The sequence below is a fragment of the Pezoporus occidentalis genome, unplaced genomic scaffold (genome assembly GCF_034315485.1).
Source record: "Pezoporus occidentalis ecotype Australia unplaced genomic scaffold, CSIRO_AGI_Poc_V1 ctg159, whole genome shotgun sequence".
Classification (NCBI taxonomy): domain Eukaryota; kingdom Metazoa; phylum Chordata; class Aves; order Psittaciformes; family Psittacidae; genus Pezoporus; species Pezoporus occidentalis.
In genome coordinates this window covers 376,161-393,224 of record NW_026913415.1, presented here as the reverse complement: position 1 = coordinate 393,224, position 17,064 = coordinate 376,161, and the positions used below count along the sequence as shown (strand labels likewise).

At 42.5% G+C, this 17,064-nt stretch overlaps 1 protein-coding gene across 11 annotated transcripts in view; it reads left to right on the top strand.

Moving 5' to 3' along the window:
* MYO9A (myosin IXA) overlaps positions 1-17,064 on the top strand; it is a 191,262-nt gene that overhangs the window by 66,039 nt on the left and 108,159 nt on the right. For 10 of the 11 annotated variants that reach the window (XM_062612105.1, XM_062612104.1, XM_062612107.1 and 7 more), the window contains exons 4-8: positions 3,862-3,924; positions 5,191-5,290; positions 7,969-8,025; positions 11,847-11,944; positions 15,388-15,514. In XM_062612105.1, the coding sequence (XP_062468089.1) occupies positions 3,862-3,924; positions 5,191-5,290; positions 7,969-8,025; positions 11,847-11,944; positions 15,388-15,514 (445 nt within the window). The remainder of the gene's footprint in view (positions 1-3,861; positions 3,925-5,190; positions 5,291-7,968; positions 8,026-11,846; positions 11,945-15,387; positions 15,515-17,064) is intronic. The other variant, XM_062612102.1, reaches the window with a different exon arrangement.

The window sequence follows — 17,064 nt, the reverse complement described above, 5'->3', positions numbered from 1 at the left end:
AGGTGCTCCAGCCCCTGAGCATCCTTGTGGCCTCCTCTGGACTTGTTCCAACAGTTCCATGTCCTTTTTATGTTGAGGACACCAGAACTGCACACAATGCTCCAGGTGAGGTCTCACAAGGATGTGCAGCTGTGACTCAAACCTTCCTGCCCCGGCAACGGCTGCCACCGAAGTGCTGTGTGGTTGAAGCCTGGTGATGAAACCTGCAGCTGGGCTTACCTAAGCCTGGCTTTCTCCTTGGCTTTGACACTTTACAGGGCATCAGGTCGTCGCAAAGGGACTCAAGCTGGCTCTAAATGAGCAGGGCTTCATTAACTTTGCTTTTTGTCCAGCTTGATTAACTCAGTTGGAAAAACCAAGAGTAGAAGTAGCATTCCAGGGGTTGTGTATGGTTTGTGCCGCTAGCTGAGAGAGCTCTTGCTGGGACTTTGTTGTTCTTTTAGAGAATTGCTTTTAAATCTTTTTCTTTCCTTTTTTTTTCCCCCGGCAGAACAGGATCACACAAATTGCTTCCATTAATTTTTCACATGAGCTGGGTACTCTGTGTACCTTCCCGCTGGTTTGTCATCCTACATCAAACCTGATGTTCTTTGTCTTTCCTTCTTTTTTCTTCTTTATTTCTGGTCAACACAACAGTTAAAAGGATAAGCCTAAGGGTTTTCTTAATACCAACTGAAGTACAAGGTAACAAGAATCCAACAAATGCCTTAACAACATGTTATCTTTATGCCAGCTATGTGGAAGTGGCCTCTATACTTGCAAATAGGTGCAGTATCATTGTATTTGTATACCCTAGTTCATAAAAAAAGAGGAATTTTCTTTCTTTGTAAAAAAAAAAAGCACTTTCTTAGTCTTTGCTTGACAGTGCGGTGGGATTGTGCTTTGCTTTAAGCTTGAAGTGCTGCTCCAATGAAAATAAAGAGACATTTAAAATAACCTGTGAGCTGTTCCTGGCATATGAGACCGCAGGTTTTCCCCTTAGTCTTATAAAGATCACAAGTATTTTATGTCTTTTCCTTTTAATTTAGCATAGATTTTAAGCACAACCCAAGTTAATGGTAATTTTATATTCTGCATGTAATTTGTTTTGTTAATGTAACTGTAATTTGCAGCCCCAGATCAGGACTTTTCTCTGTTCAGAGGCTGAAAGTAGCAGTTGGGTATTTGCTTACAAACCCTATGAATATAATGCCCTAAAACTTGAAGCAAATTTTAACTTAAGAGATATAATAGCCAAGAGCTTTAGTAGCAGCCAACTCCACCCCATGAAATGAAGGCTTTGAAGACGTCTTGAAAGTTGATGGAGCATGAGCAATGGCTGCAGCAAACCGTGTTCCCATAAAGCTGTCCTAATTTATGATGTCCTCTTCGATGATAAGCGAGTTCTGGAGGAAGGTCTTTGCAACCTCCTCGCTCCTCCTAAGATGATCAAAAGCCTCAAGATCTGACACGCTCCATAAATTGCAGAAGAGCCAGATAGGAGACATTTTAATTAAAAGCAGCAGTGCCCTGGTGTAATGGTAACTCTGCAGTGGCATGAGGCTGTATCTCAAATAACATGAGCTGGTGCTCTCAAACCACGCCGTGCTGAGGAGTTTCGTGTCTTGGTGTTTGTATATGAAATTCAGTCTGGGATTTCAGATGATGGTACCTAGGATGCTAAGTACAGGCTTTGTAGCAGGCTTAAAGGAGTATTTTGCACAAAATCATACTCTCAGAACTCCTTTTCTTTACTCTTAAAGATAGGTTTGATGGAATTGGCAGTAGTAAACAAAGAAAACATTTGGAGACATCCACTTTTTTATCCTTCCATTGGTTTTCCTTTTCACTATCCTGTTACAAGAAGGGGTACACGTTCCTCTTGGAATGTGCATTCACTATTGCCTTTGCACTAGGCAAGTAGAATTTCACCAGAACACCATTTTAGTTGCATCAACTGAAAGAAAAAGAAAAGGAAAAAAGAAAAAAATTGCCCTGATTTAAATAGTGTCTGGAGCAGATGACTTCCCAGAGACATCTTCAACCTAAATGAGAGTGATTTTCTAGGGGGGGAGTCTATAATAAGGGCAGAAACCACAGGGGAAGGCATGAAATGTTGAGGCTGGTGGACGTGATCCGGATTGTCATACAGCAGTGTGCTGAGCTACTACCCAGGGGTGGGAGTGGTATCTGGGACACCCTGATGCCTTCTTCATTTGTGTGCTCAAAAACCCTGCAATGAGTATATGGCGTGGCTTGGAATTTAAAAACTGGCTCCAGGTTAGGAAGTGCATACAAGAAACCTCCTCTCAGTAAGGAATATCCATAGGTTGTCTTCAGCTTCCTCACAGAGAATACACAAGAACAAACCTTTTTGATGCACATCATGCAGAGGAATAGCACTGATTTGCTGTCCTTCCTTTACTCCTGCCATGCGGCAAGATCAGCAACCTCTTGGGGGTTGGATATGCCATTTCACAGAACCACAGACTGGTTTGGGCCCACCTTGGAAGGGACCTTAGAGCTCATTGAGTCCCAACCCCTGCCACAGGCAGGGACACCTTCCACTAGAGCAGCTTGCTCCAAGCCCCTGTGTCCAACCTGGCCTTGAACACTGCCAGGGATGGGGCAGCCACAGCTTCTCTGGGCACCCTGTGCCAGCGCCTCAGCACCCTCCCAGGGAAGAGCTTCTGCCTAAGAGCTCATCTCAGTCTCCCCTGTGGCAGGTTCAAGCCATTCCCCTTGGCCTGTCCCTACATCCCTTGTCCCAAGCCCCTCTCCAGCTTTCCTGCAGCCCCTTCAGGCACTGGAGCTGCTCTCAGGTCTCCCCTTCAGGAGCCTTCTCTTGTCCAGGCTGCCCCAGCCCAGCTCTCTCAGCCTGGCTCCAGAGCAGAGCTGCTCCCACCCTCTGATCCAGCTCTCCTACCTCTTCTAGCAGCCTCTCCTATGAGCTGCTGTAAAAGTTGTCCCTAATCTGCAGCAGCACAGGGTTTATTTTGCTTGACTCTTCAGTGCAAAGAGAGACAATTACTGGGATGTAAGTCATAAACAGGTCTGGAGACTGGTGGAGACACAAGCATAGAGGCACTTCCCTGTCCTCCCATGCCTGATGTTCAGTGGGTTCCTTGATTCATATGGGACTGCTAATGTTATGGCCACGTCACTGGGCATCTGGAGCTGGAAAAGCACAGCTACGTCATCAGAACTCTGGTTTCTAAATCCCTATCATTACTGGTTGGGATTGTTTGGAAGAAAAAACCTGTTGAAGCTTGTTTTAGCTGTACAAGCTTGAAGATAAGTATTTAATATATAAATGAAGCATGATTGTTGTGGAGGCCCTTAGGAGAAAATGTAAACTCCAGTCAGGGGCTTTTGCAATTGTTTGTTTTTTAACTGTAGCCACAAGTTTACAGCCTGGGTTTTTGTTGGGAAGTTCCTCTTCTGGAAGAGGGAATGGTGACCTGGGGGGCGATTCTGCAGCTGGTTGTGATCCTGCAAACCTTTGCACCCAGGTCTGTTTCCTGCGTGCAGATGCTTCATCTGCAAGCGGCTCTGTTTTGCTGGCTTTGGATTAAATAGGTACCCAAGAGTCTTGGTTGCTGTCAGCATTTCCCCCTATGCTCCCTGCCCATAGGCTAATGCATCTGAGATCATGTTTTTCATATCCAAGTTAGTGTTGGCTTTGTATCAAACCGAAAAAACCTCAAAAGCCAAACATAATATTGGGCTTGTTCTGCCTAGGAAGAAATTTATATAACTAAGTGAAACAAGGCTCAAACTTCTGATTTCTGTGCGCACCAAGCCTGACAAGTCCAGGTAAAGCTGCGTTCATTTCAGTCAAATGGTGGGTCAATGAATAATGCTTTTATTTTGGCCTTTCAGAGCTTATGTGGAGAAGTACCTCCTGGAGAAATCAAGACTAGTCTATCAGGAGCACAATGAACGGTAGGTGCCGGGATTTTGCTTGCAGGGTTGGTTTTGAGTTCTCTATGTGCCGATAGTGTGGCACTGAGAGCTTAAACCCTTGTTTTAAGGGAAGCTGGCCCGAAGGGTCAGGAATTTCATGGTCCTAACCCTGTGCTTCAGAGATAAATGATACATTTTATATTTTGCTGTTTTGGGAGGAATGTGCTAACCAGGGAAAACAAGCCCCAGTATTTTATTGATAGTCCTTGACTTACATTTTGCATTCTCTTCATGAGTCATGTCATGTGGAATACTACATACCATTTGTTTCCTTGTGCAACTCATAAGCTATTTAGTACAGAATTTGGGGGTGGAGATGGTATTTTGGTTCTGTTTTACAGTTCTTTACACATTGAAGCCATCAGAAGGGCCTCTAGAGAAAGCGAAAACTATATAGACACAAATGTAAGCACATTGTTCTTTCCTAATTGCAACATCGGAGTTGTTACATACTTCTCTCTCAGTGCTTATGACTCTCATTTTAAGTAAATTTGCTGCTTCTGGTTGTCTTTGAACCTTTGGCACTTCTTTGTTTCCCTTTTGAGACAGATGTATGAGAAGTTTTCTTGAATGCTCATAAGCCTATCCCAACGTTAAATAGCCCCTTCAGCCTCGACAAATGTACTCTTGGGTGTTGCAAGATGATTAAACTTGGTTCCTCTTGGAAAAGATCCAGCATAAAAGCAGATTTAAGTTTAGAACTGCTGCTACACTTTTAGTGTTAAGCTGTGCTAGAGGTGTCTCGAAGTGAAACAAGTGTCACTGGGCTGGGTTTAGTATTGGTAATATTCAAGTATTTTGAATACTTGAGTAGTCATGAAAATTGAGGCTTTTTCCACTGTCTTACGGAACTGCAACTGCAAAATCATTGCTTTTTAGATGATAATAAGGTATTAAAAATAATCGCCATCATTTCTGCATTGCAAGGAAATACGTTGGTTTGATGCTAATCAGCGTGTAGGCATTGCACATGTTTCTGAAGGAAAAAGTGGTGATGTCAGGAATTCTTTAAGCACATTCTAGGCCAGTGGATGTCCTTGGATGGCAAAGAGGGTTCTCATTCTCCATTACTTCATTTCATCTTTTACATCACGACAAAGTGATGTAAAAGTGGCTCCATTTCCAGTGTTCAGGCCTGAGTTTGGAAGCTGGAAAATCCAGTTCTGAGGTTCACATGCGCTTCTCTGCTGAACACTGCTGTTTAGTTTGAAGTCTAACATCTTTCTTTCTTTTATTTGTCACCAGGAACTACCATGTATTTTATTACCTCCTGGCAGGAGCAAGTGAGGAAGAGAGATCAGCATTCCATCTGAAGCAGCCTGAGGAATATCATTACCTCAACCAGGTGGGAATACTGTACAGGAACCTATTACATGGTCTTGCCTTTTCTGCTGCTGATATTTAATGCTAATAAAGAAAATGTGTGGAGTAGTAGACAACTAACAAATGAGTTGTCTTAATGCTTGACAGGCAGCCTTTCTCTTTGAAAATAATTCTGCTTTGGCAATCTGAACACCTGATAATATGACATAAAAATATCAACATGGGTATTTCCCATTTCTGTCCCCCAGCTGGGAAGCATGAAATACAGTGTGGGTTTAATTGTCAAAGGCAGAAATGGTAATGATTTACCTGTTATGTGTGTGGATGTCATCTAGGCATTAACATCTGTCTGCTGAGTAGGAGAAAAGGGGAAGATGTGTGATGATTCTAGCAGCTCTTCAGGGTATAACACCTTGCATGAGGTAGTCCTAATAATCCTGTAGCTCCATGGCTGGCAGTGAGCATGATCCTTTTATTTTAACAATAGAAGCTTAATCTCAAGAAAACCACAGCAACCACTGAAAATGTGGGAATTAAAAATGAGTGAGGAGTTACCAACGGCACAATAAGCTCATAGTTTGGAACATGTGGTTTGCTGCAGGTATTTAAGATGCGCTTGTCCACTGATGCTGGTGAATGGGGATTTTATTGCTTTTTGCTCAAAAGGAGAAAAAAAAGAGTAGGAATAAGTGGAAGAGTAGTTGCGTTATAACTGGATTTTTAACTAATTGCCATTTTCTTAGAGCTGGAACAAGATTTAACCCATAAAGTGGGGAGAAACTTGTGTGCGCAACTCAACCCAAATATCCTTTAGTCTTCCTAGAAACAGAATGTAACGCTGGAATATGCCTTAATTACCTGGGGCTTTATAAGGACCTTTTAAAGCAGGTTATCAAAGCCATAATGTACTGTGATATCAGCAACTCCCACCCACTCTTAGCAGCATCAGGAAATTTGCACAGATGAGTAACATAGCTGAAGGCTTTTTGCTTGCCCTCATTGTGCCTCAGGCGTTAGCTGGAGAAAGTGGTGGGATCTGCTCGACCATCTGTGCTGCTGTTTTGCAGTGGGAAGGAGCCAAGATCGTTTGGATCCAATGTTTTGGGTTCACAGGTTTTGCTGGGCAATCCGATAGCTTTCTGTTTGTTGAAAACATTGCTTCTAATTAGAGTCCTTCTGGGGTTTTAATACCCCTTTAAGTGTGTTCATGTTTCAAGTCAAATTATAAATCCATGTAGAATGTAGAACCAGTAAAAGTGAGATCATTTAGGCTGAAACATGTATTTTAATCTAAATTAGGATGCTGTGGGCGAGTAGGCCACAGAGCTACATCCTGTGCATCAGGGAAGCAGACTCTGAACTTGCCTGAATAGTGTTTGGACAGTGGTGACAGCCTGAATTTTTAGGGATTTATTACAATGATTTTAATATTTTTAATAATTAGTGTTAAAGAGACCATTTAACACTGACAGCCACGGGAAATGTCACCTTTAGATGTGTTCAGGGCATTGTTTCGTATTAAAACTGCCGTGACAGCTTCCTGTGCCCTACAGGCAAAGGGGAGAAAGGAAAACAAGGAAAAAGAAGGAAAAAGAGGTAGTGGAGGAATGGGAAAAGAAAATTTGTAAGCGTAAAAGGGGAAAAATTGTAGAATAACCCTTGAGCATTTGCAGTAGCTTCTTAAATGTGTGCTTGAAAAACCCCTTTTCCTTTAAGAAGGCCAAGAACGAGCTCAGAAATGAACCCGTAACTACAAATTAAATAGTAAAATGGAAAAGCTAGAAAATATTGACCCAGGCCCCTCAAGTCAAGCACTGACTTGGTCCTTGGGTCAAGCCCTATTTTTCTTCTCTCTGCTTCCTCAGCTCATGCCATGTTAAGCAAAACAAATGTGTGTTTTACACTGCAGATGAGAAATAATCTGTTCAGGTATTTCACCAAAATGGGATGTTTTTTTTATGTTGATCTGTAAATGCAGGGATCAAGTTTGGAAAAAAAAAAACAGCTTTAATCCCCTGAGTTTGGACAGCTTCTCCATATTTCATACCAATGGCAGGTAAACCTGCTGTTGTTGCCTACCCTGTAACTTGCTGACTGTTCTCTGTGACTTATTCACATTTAACCATATTGAAATCAGTGGTTTGCAGGATTAGACCCTTAGTTTAAGCTCATCAGGAACTCTGGTGCGATGTGTTTCTCCCTCCTAGGACTGGTCACTGACACATGCTTTGACTTCTCTCAACTCCATCTCTGTCTGATTGGAAATAAAGACACTGATTCCTACAAAGCTTTCAAGTGTGGCTTTCTAATTGGTTGGAGGGTTGCACTTTTGCAGCACTTACATGTACCTAGAGCAGAGGTTGAGAACAGAAACCAAAGAATTCTGGTCTTCAGTGGGACTTTTTACATCAATAGCTCTTCAGCTCTGGGTAAACTAAAGGGTTCTCCAACCGCGGAGAAAAAGATCTTAAAATCCATAAAGCATGTGTCTTGAAAATACAGGAAGCAGGAATCAGAGCACCATGAATACAAAAGCATTATAAATCTTGCTTAAAACTAAACAAAAGTAAGGAGTGACTATCCAGAGTAACAACAGTTATTTTACTTGGAAGGTTGACGTTGGTGCCCTGGTTAAAGAGCAGGTTAGTGGGAGTTCTGTTTGGTCTGAACACTACTTAACCCAGTCTGCCTTGCTTTCAGATGACAAAGAAACCCCTCAGACAGAGCTGGGATGATTATTGCTATGACTCTGAGCCGGTCAGTACAAGTACCCGTGTCTTCTGTGTTGCTGGTGCAGGGCCGCTGCTGCTCACTTGATTTTGTTAGGTGCACTGAGACTTGAGCAGAAAACAAAGTCAGATTTGACCTGTTAACTACCTGCTCCCTTCCTCTGCCCTGCAGTGGTGTTGCTTGTGTATTAGCTTATGACAGTACAGATGTGTTTCCCTTGCCCTTTTTCGGTTCCTTCCATCTGGAAAGCTTCAACAGTTGCATATAGTAATCCAGTTTTAGCAAACTATGGGGGTTTTTCCTTCCTTCTTGATATAATACGTAATGATTTGTAGAAATTGTGATACAGTGAAAATGAAATTCCTTTCTGATAAAATAGCAATTCGATCTCTTGGAACCCATCAGTTCATGGTGGTTGTAGCAGTGTATCTGCTCTCCAGGTTCCAGAGGGGAAAGAAAAGGCAAACCCCAAAACATCTCCCTCAGCCATCTGGGAGAAAATCCAATCTTGGTATTATTGAGAATGCAAAACCCAGCCCTCCTCCTAAAATAGTTCTGGTGACGTGATCATCCTTTCCAAATGGATCAACCCAAAAAAGGGAATGGTGAAGCTTCTCCCCATTCCTCCTGTGTAACCGAGTTGGAGGCAGTGGCTTCAGTTGGTGACGTGCTCTGAGTGTCTGTGTGTCCCGTGATGGTCTCTGTTGGTTTTGTCTGGCATGGGGAAGCATGTTTCACATCAGCTGCATGTTGTTCCTGCTAATTTTGCCGTGTGCTTAATGGTTCTGAACTCTAGCTGATGCATCTGGAACAGTGAGAGGTAAAGTGTGAAGGGAGCTGGGTTTCACTTGGGCTAAATAAGCATCTTAACAGCATGACTTCGCTGCAAAATCCTTAGGAGGGGGAGAGGGAAAAGGACTTTGAGCCCTCAGGGTTTAAAAATGTTGGCATCATTAATACATCAGCATCCCGAGAGGTCCTACAAGAGTGGGCAGTGAAGAGCAGATGTTTTTCCATGTATCTCAGTGCACTTCACGAAGTTGCAAAGACCTGAATCTCTTAAGGAATGAGTTAGGACAACTCACTGGTGGAATTCCAAAATAAAACAAATCCCAAATTCGATACTTTCTGCTGCAGGGGCCGATCATGCCCTGACAGCTCAGGCTTTACCATGATACAGGTCCTTATTTTGCACAGCAACTGCGTGCCATTGCAATTTACTTGTATTTTATTCTTCCTGGGATCATTGTTGGTAATATTCGTGCTAAATCAGATCTTAGCTTTAGTTGATTCGCTCTTAAGCATACCATGGACCTCTCCCCATAACCATGGACTCAAGCCCCTGCAGAAATCTGCTTTATAAAGATAATATCCTCTTTGAACTTCCCCTAGAAATCCATGGGTTGCTCCAATGTAATGATAGTAAGGAGGGGACTTGCTTCTTCTGGGAAAGTAATTGCCCTGGCAGAATATGAATGACAAGTTTGGGCTGTGGGCATGGATTTTTCATGTTGTCTGCCCTACTATCCAAGAAACTCCTTTTTTTTATAATCATCATCCATTAGGAACCAGTACAGGGCTGAAACACTTACAGAAAGCATCCAGTTTTTAGCAGATAATTTGCAAAAGGCCTTTCCATGCAGATTAGTGAGTTTGGCAATTGTTATGTATTAATGAAATTGCTTTTAGCATAGATCATGCTACTTCTGAGTTGTCTGTGGGGTTTTGCTGTTGACTTATGCCTTAAGTTTGGCTGGTTGGCCAAGGTTGAGTTTAGGAGGGACACCTTCTTACCCTGATACTTTAGGGTGTAAATAACTACATTGCTCATGCTTGCTGATCTTACCAATACACAGTGTAGATGTCTTTGCTGCATTCCATTGGATATCATGTACAAACACCTTATACATCTCCTGAAAAGGGTAGTTTTTAATCATTTATTAATGAAAGATGAAAGTGTCACATGCAGGCATGTTATTTTCTTGTTGCATTTAAGACCTGATGTTCATTGATGCTGCTCATGCTCTTTTACTGTTCAACATCTCTAAATTCACTGTCTATGCAGTATTAAATTGTTGTTGATAAAGCAATGTTTTCTTGACCAGTTGACCCTCTCTAGCTCTCAGTCGAGGGGACAGGGCAGTTGTGAGGATTCTCCTATATTGAAATATATATCTTAAACAAGAATCTCTCACTTAATCATCTCCTGCTGTAATGATGCTATGGAGTGGAATGAAAAACTCTATCACTGATAGAGTTGTGAGGCTTTCAATGTGGAAGACACAAAGCTGCTACTATAAAAGGACTTTATATATTCTGTATATGTGATTAATTATATGTACTGTAAGTGAGTACAAGTGTCTTGTAGTAACAGTTGTCACCTTATGACTACTTGGTACCTGTTTAATGACGTTCACTGTGGTATTCACATAACCCTGGTTAGTGCTGACTTCCAGAATTATCTGGGCAAAAGTTTTGGGCTAAAGTTTGTGCACACTTGCTCAGGGGGTAAATCTGATTTACAGGGAAATGACCAGAAGAAAATAGGTGGATACAGCTGCTCAATCAATCGTCACCGCAACTGCAGCTATAGGTTTTAATTAACCCGTCTGGATTAACCTGTAGAAAGTCTCTGTCTAAGTGTTAGGAAAATGTTTGGTGGTTTAAAGTAGCACTGTATCATATGATGCCCAATAAACTCATTTTGATTCAGAGACTGGGAATTTTTATAGGCAGCAATGGGAGAAAGTGTTAAGATGAGCTGCAAAGTGAGAGGGAATAATCGGAATCATCCCATGGTGAGCCAAAGCAAAAGGAGCTTGGCATTAAGAGTTTATGTATTCATTTAAGGAGCATTTATGTTCCCTAAATATTGGGGCAGGAGAATATTTCTTGAGTCCAGAATGTCACTGGATTTTCATGAGCGTATCAGTGACTGCTGTCAGGTTGGGATTACCTGAAAACCCCCACTGTTTGCACACATAAGCGTGTATAGACATGGAAATAGAAAATGTGGGTTTCAAATTCTCTCAGTGCTCACAGTTTTAGAAAACTTCGTGGTACTTAGAATAAAGTTTGTGAAAAGTAGATATAAAACTTCCCTTTGCAGGACTTAATTCACTGATCTCTTACATGAAGTTATGTGAAGTCGCTGTTAAAACTGGATTTTGGAGAAGTTGTATCAACATAGTGCTCTCTGAGGTCAGGCTATTGAAACCAAACCACAGCAGGGGGTTGGAACTGGATGGTCTTTAAGGTCCTTTCCAACCCAAACTGGTCTATGATTTATGGAGGAGATGTAGTGTCCTTTGGAAGACTGTCTCACTGTGCTGGATGAAAATGCAGTACAGAGCAAACCATTTGTGTATGTGATGAATAATACTGTGTTGAAATTTGCGCTCTGGTCAGCTTTTCCCTAGAGTCCTTGTAGAAGCAGATTCTCCTCAAAAGCTTCATTTCAATTAAAAAATAAAATAAAATTAAAAATCAAACTTTAAAAAAGAATCTTTTCAAAAATCCAGCTTGTTCGTTCTCTTTCTACTATTTAAAGACAGAAAAATCTGCCTTCCCACTGCAGATAATCTTGGTCCTTTGTGATGTTGCATGTGTGCTTCTTGCTTTACCTCTGAGTCTCCCTGGGCTGGGTGTCGGGTGTAATGAGCCACAGTTACTCCCCATAATGTCAGTGGGACCTTCTGGATATCTCATCTCCCAGTGCCAGCTTGGAAATGTTCTAGTTGCTGATAAAACGCATAGAAATAATATTTATGAAGTGTTGACTTGGCCATCTGGACCTGTTCTCATCTTAATGACTCTCAATGCTTACTCGTGCTGTTTGTACCCAACAGGACTGCTTTTCTGTGGAAGGGGAGGACTTGAAGCATGACTTTGAGCGCTTACAGCTAGCCATGGAGATGGTGGGGTTTCTTCCCAAGACTCGCAGACAGTGAGTTTAGTTTCCATATTGATAGCTTGAATATTATATTAATCATAGAATCACAGAATGGTTTAGGTTGGAAAGTTCCAACCCCCCTGTCATAGGCAGGGACACCTCACACTAGACCAAGGCTCTGTCCAGCCTGGCCTTGAACACTGACAAGGATGGGGCGCTCACCGCTTCTCTGGGCAACCTATGCCAGGGCCTCACCACCCTCAGTAATCAGTGAGATAATTCACTTGACTTGAGCTAACATAACTGTGGCGCTCTATGTAACATACCAAACTGGTGAGAAGGAGTAATTGGTGAGGTGCTGGCACAGGGTGCCCAGAGAAGCTGCGGCTGCCCCATCCCTGGCAGTGTTCAAGGCCAGGTTGGACACAGGGGCTTGGAGCAAGCTGCTCTAGTGGAAGGTGTCCCTGCCTGTGGCAGGGGTTGGAACTCGCTGAGCTTTAAGGTCTCTTCCAACCCAACCATTTGAACCACTTGACCATTCATACAGCAAACTGCCTGTTGTTACCGTAGTTGACAGTTGTCTTTATGCAAATGGAGCATTGGCAAGAAGTTGACAGCATGAATTGTCATGCCTTACTCTGCATGTCATGATTCCAGATCCTGGTTTAATCAGAAATCCTGATTATTAGTCACAATTAATCCTTCGCATATCATTCCTGATTCTGTAGACTATTTCCAACTGGCCTTCATTCACTAACTCCCTGGAAGTGCTGGTTGAAAAACTGGTTAGGTTGCAATAGCACCTTCCACTGACTGCAAGGAATTATGTGCTTCATATGAGGGTTGTCTTCAACCAAAACCATAAATTAATTCCTCTCATGTTGATTGTTGGCTTGAAAGTCTTGAGTAGGTTTGAATGAATTTAGCAGAAGAATTAACCTCAAAGTGAGTATGATTTTGACATCCCAAGTATTGCTGAAAATCACATCGGTAGCTGGAACACAGTGAGAAATCTTGTGCTTCTTTAAGTTAAAATGTTCAAACAAGAATTTAATGAACATGGTTCCTTTTTGACTGAAATCCTGGAGGTTTATGTGGGAAGAGAGAATTGCTGCTTTGTATTAATGGCACTTGAAACCCTGTTCATCACCTTGGGTAAATGACGTTTAAGGGTCTAATATATAATTATTACTTTTTTTAGTTTTCTTCTGGACTGGGTGGTTTACCTCCTAGGCTTTAAGCACCATTTTTCTTGCTTTTCAACATGTACCTGAGCCAGCAGTTAGAAGCAGTTAACTGTGAGAGGCTGTTCTGCCTTCTGCTCCACCAGGAGATTTTCACCCAGATGAAAATCATAGACTCACAGACTGGTTTGGGTTGAAGGGACCTTAAAGCTCATCCAGTTCCAACCCCTGCCACAGGCAGGGACCCCTTCCACTCGAGCAGCTTGCTCCAAGCCCCTGTGTCCAACCTGGCCTTGAACACTGCCCGGGATGGGGCAGCCACAGCTTCTCTGGGCACCCTGTGCCAGCGCCTCAGCACCCTCACAGGGAAGAGCTTCTGCCTAAGAGCTCATCTCAGTCTCCCCTGGTCCAGTTTGAACCCATCACCCCTGCAGTCCTATCACTGCAGTCCCTGATGAAGAATCTCTCTCCAGCATCCCTGTAGCCCCCTTCAGACCCTGGAAGCTGCTCTGAGGTCTCCATGCAGCTTCTCTTCTCCAGGCTGAGCAGCCCAAATGTTCTCAGCTTGTCTTTGTATGAATCTTTTCCATAAGCTCATCCTTGGAACAAATCAATTATGAAATTAAGACTGCTTTTTCTCTATCCATTCCACTCACATGGATACACCCACTTCTAACATCAATCTGTTCCATGTCAGCATGCCTCCTTATCTTTCCAGAGTCAGGTTTGAACGACAGGGGTTTTCTAAAGCCTGCTCAGGGAGCAATAATGGAGTTTAACTGGCAGAGTGAAGCAATCAGTAATTGTCAGGACTGAGCAGAGTTGGATGTCACAGTAAATTCACACTTTTGATTTACTGTGCAATAACTTTTCTTGGCACACAAGTTCTTGTATTTCTCTGAGTGGAGTTTGCTTGTCAGAAAATACAGAGGATTCTTTGCTATATGAACAGATTTGATCCGCTTGGTGTTGTATGACTAACACGAATAAATAACAACCTTCGGCTGAGTAAAGAAAGGAAGGACATTTTAAGTATTACCATACTTTATAAACGATTGCTTATAGCAAAAAATTGGGGTTCACCTTCATAGAAGCAGTTACAGAAGTGAAATATTTGTAATAGTATCCTTGTAATTCATGATAAAAAATCAGTATTGCTTTTTAAAGATAAGCAAGGACTGGCTTGGAGAGGTGAAGGTGTCTTGTCCAGACAAGCTGGTGGCATGGCTAGGAATCAGATTTGTTTTCATTCATTTTTAGCTCCCCAGAGAATGCAGAACCAGGGACAAACAGGGTTTATGGCTGAAGTCAGCCATGACTTGATCACCTCAAAGAACTATTTTTCTTTTGAGGAGTAAGGATCTAACTTTAAAATGACCAAATTTCCACCCTGCCCCCCAAGGAAAAAATAAAATAAGAAAAATTAGCTGGATAGATTTACTTGACGTGTAACAGCTTTCCTCTGTCTCAGTATGCTTATATGTTATAAGCACTAAAAAGCACAAATGTTTCTTTTGCATAGGCTTCCTCCCTGGGACTAGATCTGAGAAGATATTAAATACGTGTGCCAGGGACTAAGGAGCTGGGTGTCTGAGTCCAATCTCCCCCTTAATTCAGGCAATTACATGGTAGATATTTAATCTGGGTATCCTAGATCATTGGAAGATTTATTTTATTTCCTTATAATATGGGGTGCTATTTTATAGCCTTCCAGTGTCTGAAGGGAGCTACAAGGATGCTAGAGAGGGACTCTTCATCAGGGACTGTAGGGGTAGGACAAAGGGTGATGGGTTCAAACCAAAACAGAGGAAGTTCAGGTTAGATCTTAAGGCAGAAGCTCTTCCCTGGGAGGGTGCTGAGGCGCTGGCACAGGGTGCCCAGAGAAGCTGTGGCTGCCCCATCGCTGGCAGTGTTCAAGGCCAGGTTGGACACAGGGGCTTGGAGCAAGCTGCCCTAGTGGAAGGGGTCCCTGCCTGTGGCAGGGGCTGGAACTGCATGTTCTTAAGGTTCTTTCCAACCCAAACCAGTCTGGGATTCTATGATGTGTTAGATAATTTTCAGGAAAGCCATGGCAATGCAAGGTGCTTAACTAAGTGAAAACATATTTTACATGAGGCAAACTGGATGCTTCATTTGAGCATCACTTTTGAGGAAAAATTTGGGGATTTGGGGCAAAAACTGCTTTGAATTGAAAATCTGAGGAACCATTCAAGTCTGAAGCTGGCACGGGATTTTGGGGGTTATGGTTTGGTTTTTTCCTTAGCTTTCTGAAAGAACAAGTGAGCTAAAATGAATTCTCCCTATTTTCTTTAGGATCTTTTCTCTCTTGTCGGCGATACTTCACCTGGGAAACATCCGTTACAAAAAGAAGACTTACAGGGACGACTCCATCGATATCTGTAACCCTGAAATACTGCCTGTTGTGTCGGACCTGCTGGAGGTGAGCCTCTCCCTTAACCTTCATGCCTAAAGAGCCACTTCTAATGAGGTTTTTAATGTTGGGTTTACTCCCCTCTCTTCAGCTTCACGTCTAATGGACTGAAAATACTGTTTCTGTGATTAAAATGTGAAAGATTGAGAAGCAGTTCTAGGGAGAAAGCTAACCTGCCACTCAGTGCAGCCACTTCTTCGACTCCAGCTCCCTCATATAAATTCCCTGGGGCTTCCAAAATCTGTTCCAATATCTGTATAAGAAACTTGAGTGTGAGCCCACTCTTCTGGTTCAGGTGGTGACTGTAGGAGATGCTGAGTTCGCTTGCTGTGTTTTGCCCTGTTGTTGCCCTGCCAGCATCCACAAAGGTTGTATTAGAGATGCTGGAGGGTGCATCTCATCCCTCTAGTACCTATTTATGGACCTGTTATCCACGCATTTATCTAGTTCTCTGTGAATCTATTGATGCTATCTGCTGCTAAGACCCTTTACCAAAAGCACTTTGTCCTCTGAGTCACTGCTGTGTCAGTATCATGTGGGGAGGGTTTGTAGGTCTCAGCCCGTATGGGCCAGGGCCGAATCCAACTCCGCAAATCCATGCAAAAGCATGAAGTAAGTTCTTAGCAGAGTTGCTCTGCTCTCCAGCAGGCTATAAAGCTGTGCCATTGCTACATTTGAATGAGCCAACTTGTTCTGTGCTTGCCTTAAGTGTTCAAGACCTGAGCTTAATACCTCTTGATGTGGATATGGGTGGCCAGAAGGTCTCCTAGCTGTCTTCTTTTCTTGAAGTGCTCTAACCCACGTGTAACTCCAAAGGATACTGAAATGTTGCACTTGTACTTGGTTAGAGCAACTATTATCTTTATCCCTTTGTACTCGCCGGATGGTGTGGAAGGTGAAGTTTTGCTGAATTTATGATAGCATCAGAAGACAAATTGTCATTTTGTGTATGTGTGATACTCTTCCTTCCCTTAAGTAACGCTTATGCTGTCTCACTACCTAAAGAGCTTGGGAATTAGCTCTTGTGGATTTTCGTAGCACAACATTAATGCTTTGAATTTAGGAGAGGGGAAAGTTGTTGTAAAATATGGGTTTAAGCAGCTGGATGCTCTTTGTGTCTTGGCCTTTGGGATTGCAGAAATAAACAGAAGGAAAATATGAGTTTGGAGGAGAATGTTGTTGATTTTACCCTGTTAAAATGGCCAAGTCATTTAAGAAGTAATGGGTTTTTAAAGTAGTTTGGAATAAGAGAGTGACTTAAAGATCTGAAAGTGTTCCAGGCTTTGGGTCTTTGCCCTTTGCAAGCAAACTCTTCTGCAGCATCTGCGTGCTGTAAGGAATCGGGTTTAGGTTTCTGCATCGGTACATGTGAAAGAATGCATCAGCTGTACCAATGCAGGGTGATTTAGTGCCATGGTCTAGTACAGCAGAGAGTATGGATACCATGCTCACTTGCATGGTGTGCAAATAATATATACAAATAATATTAATTTTATATATATATATATTTAATTTCATCATTTTGAAAAAGCTCTGGAATCTGAAATACTTGAGCCAAG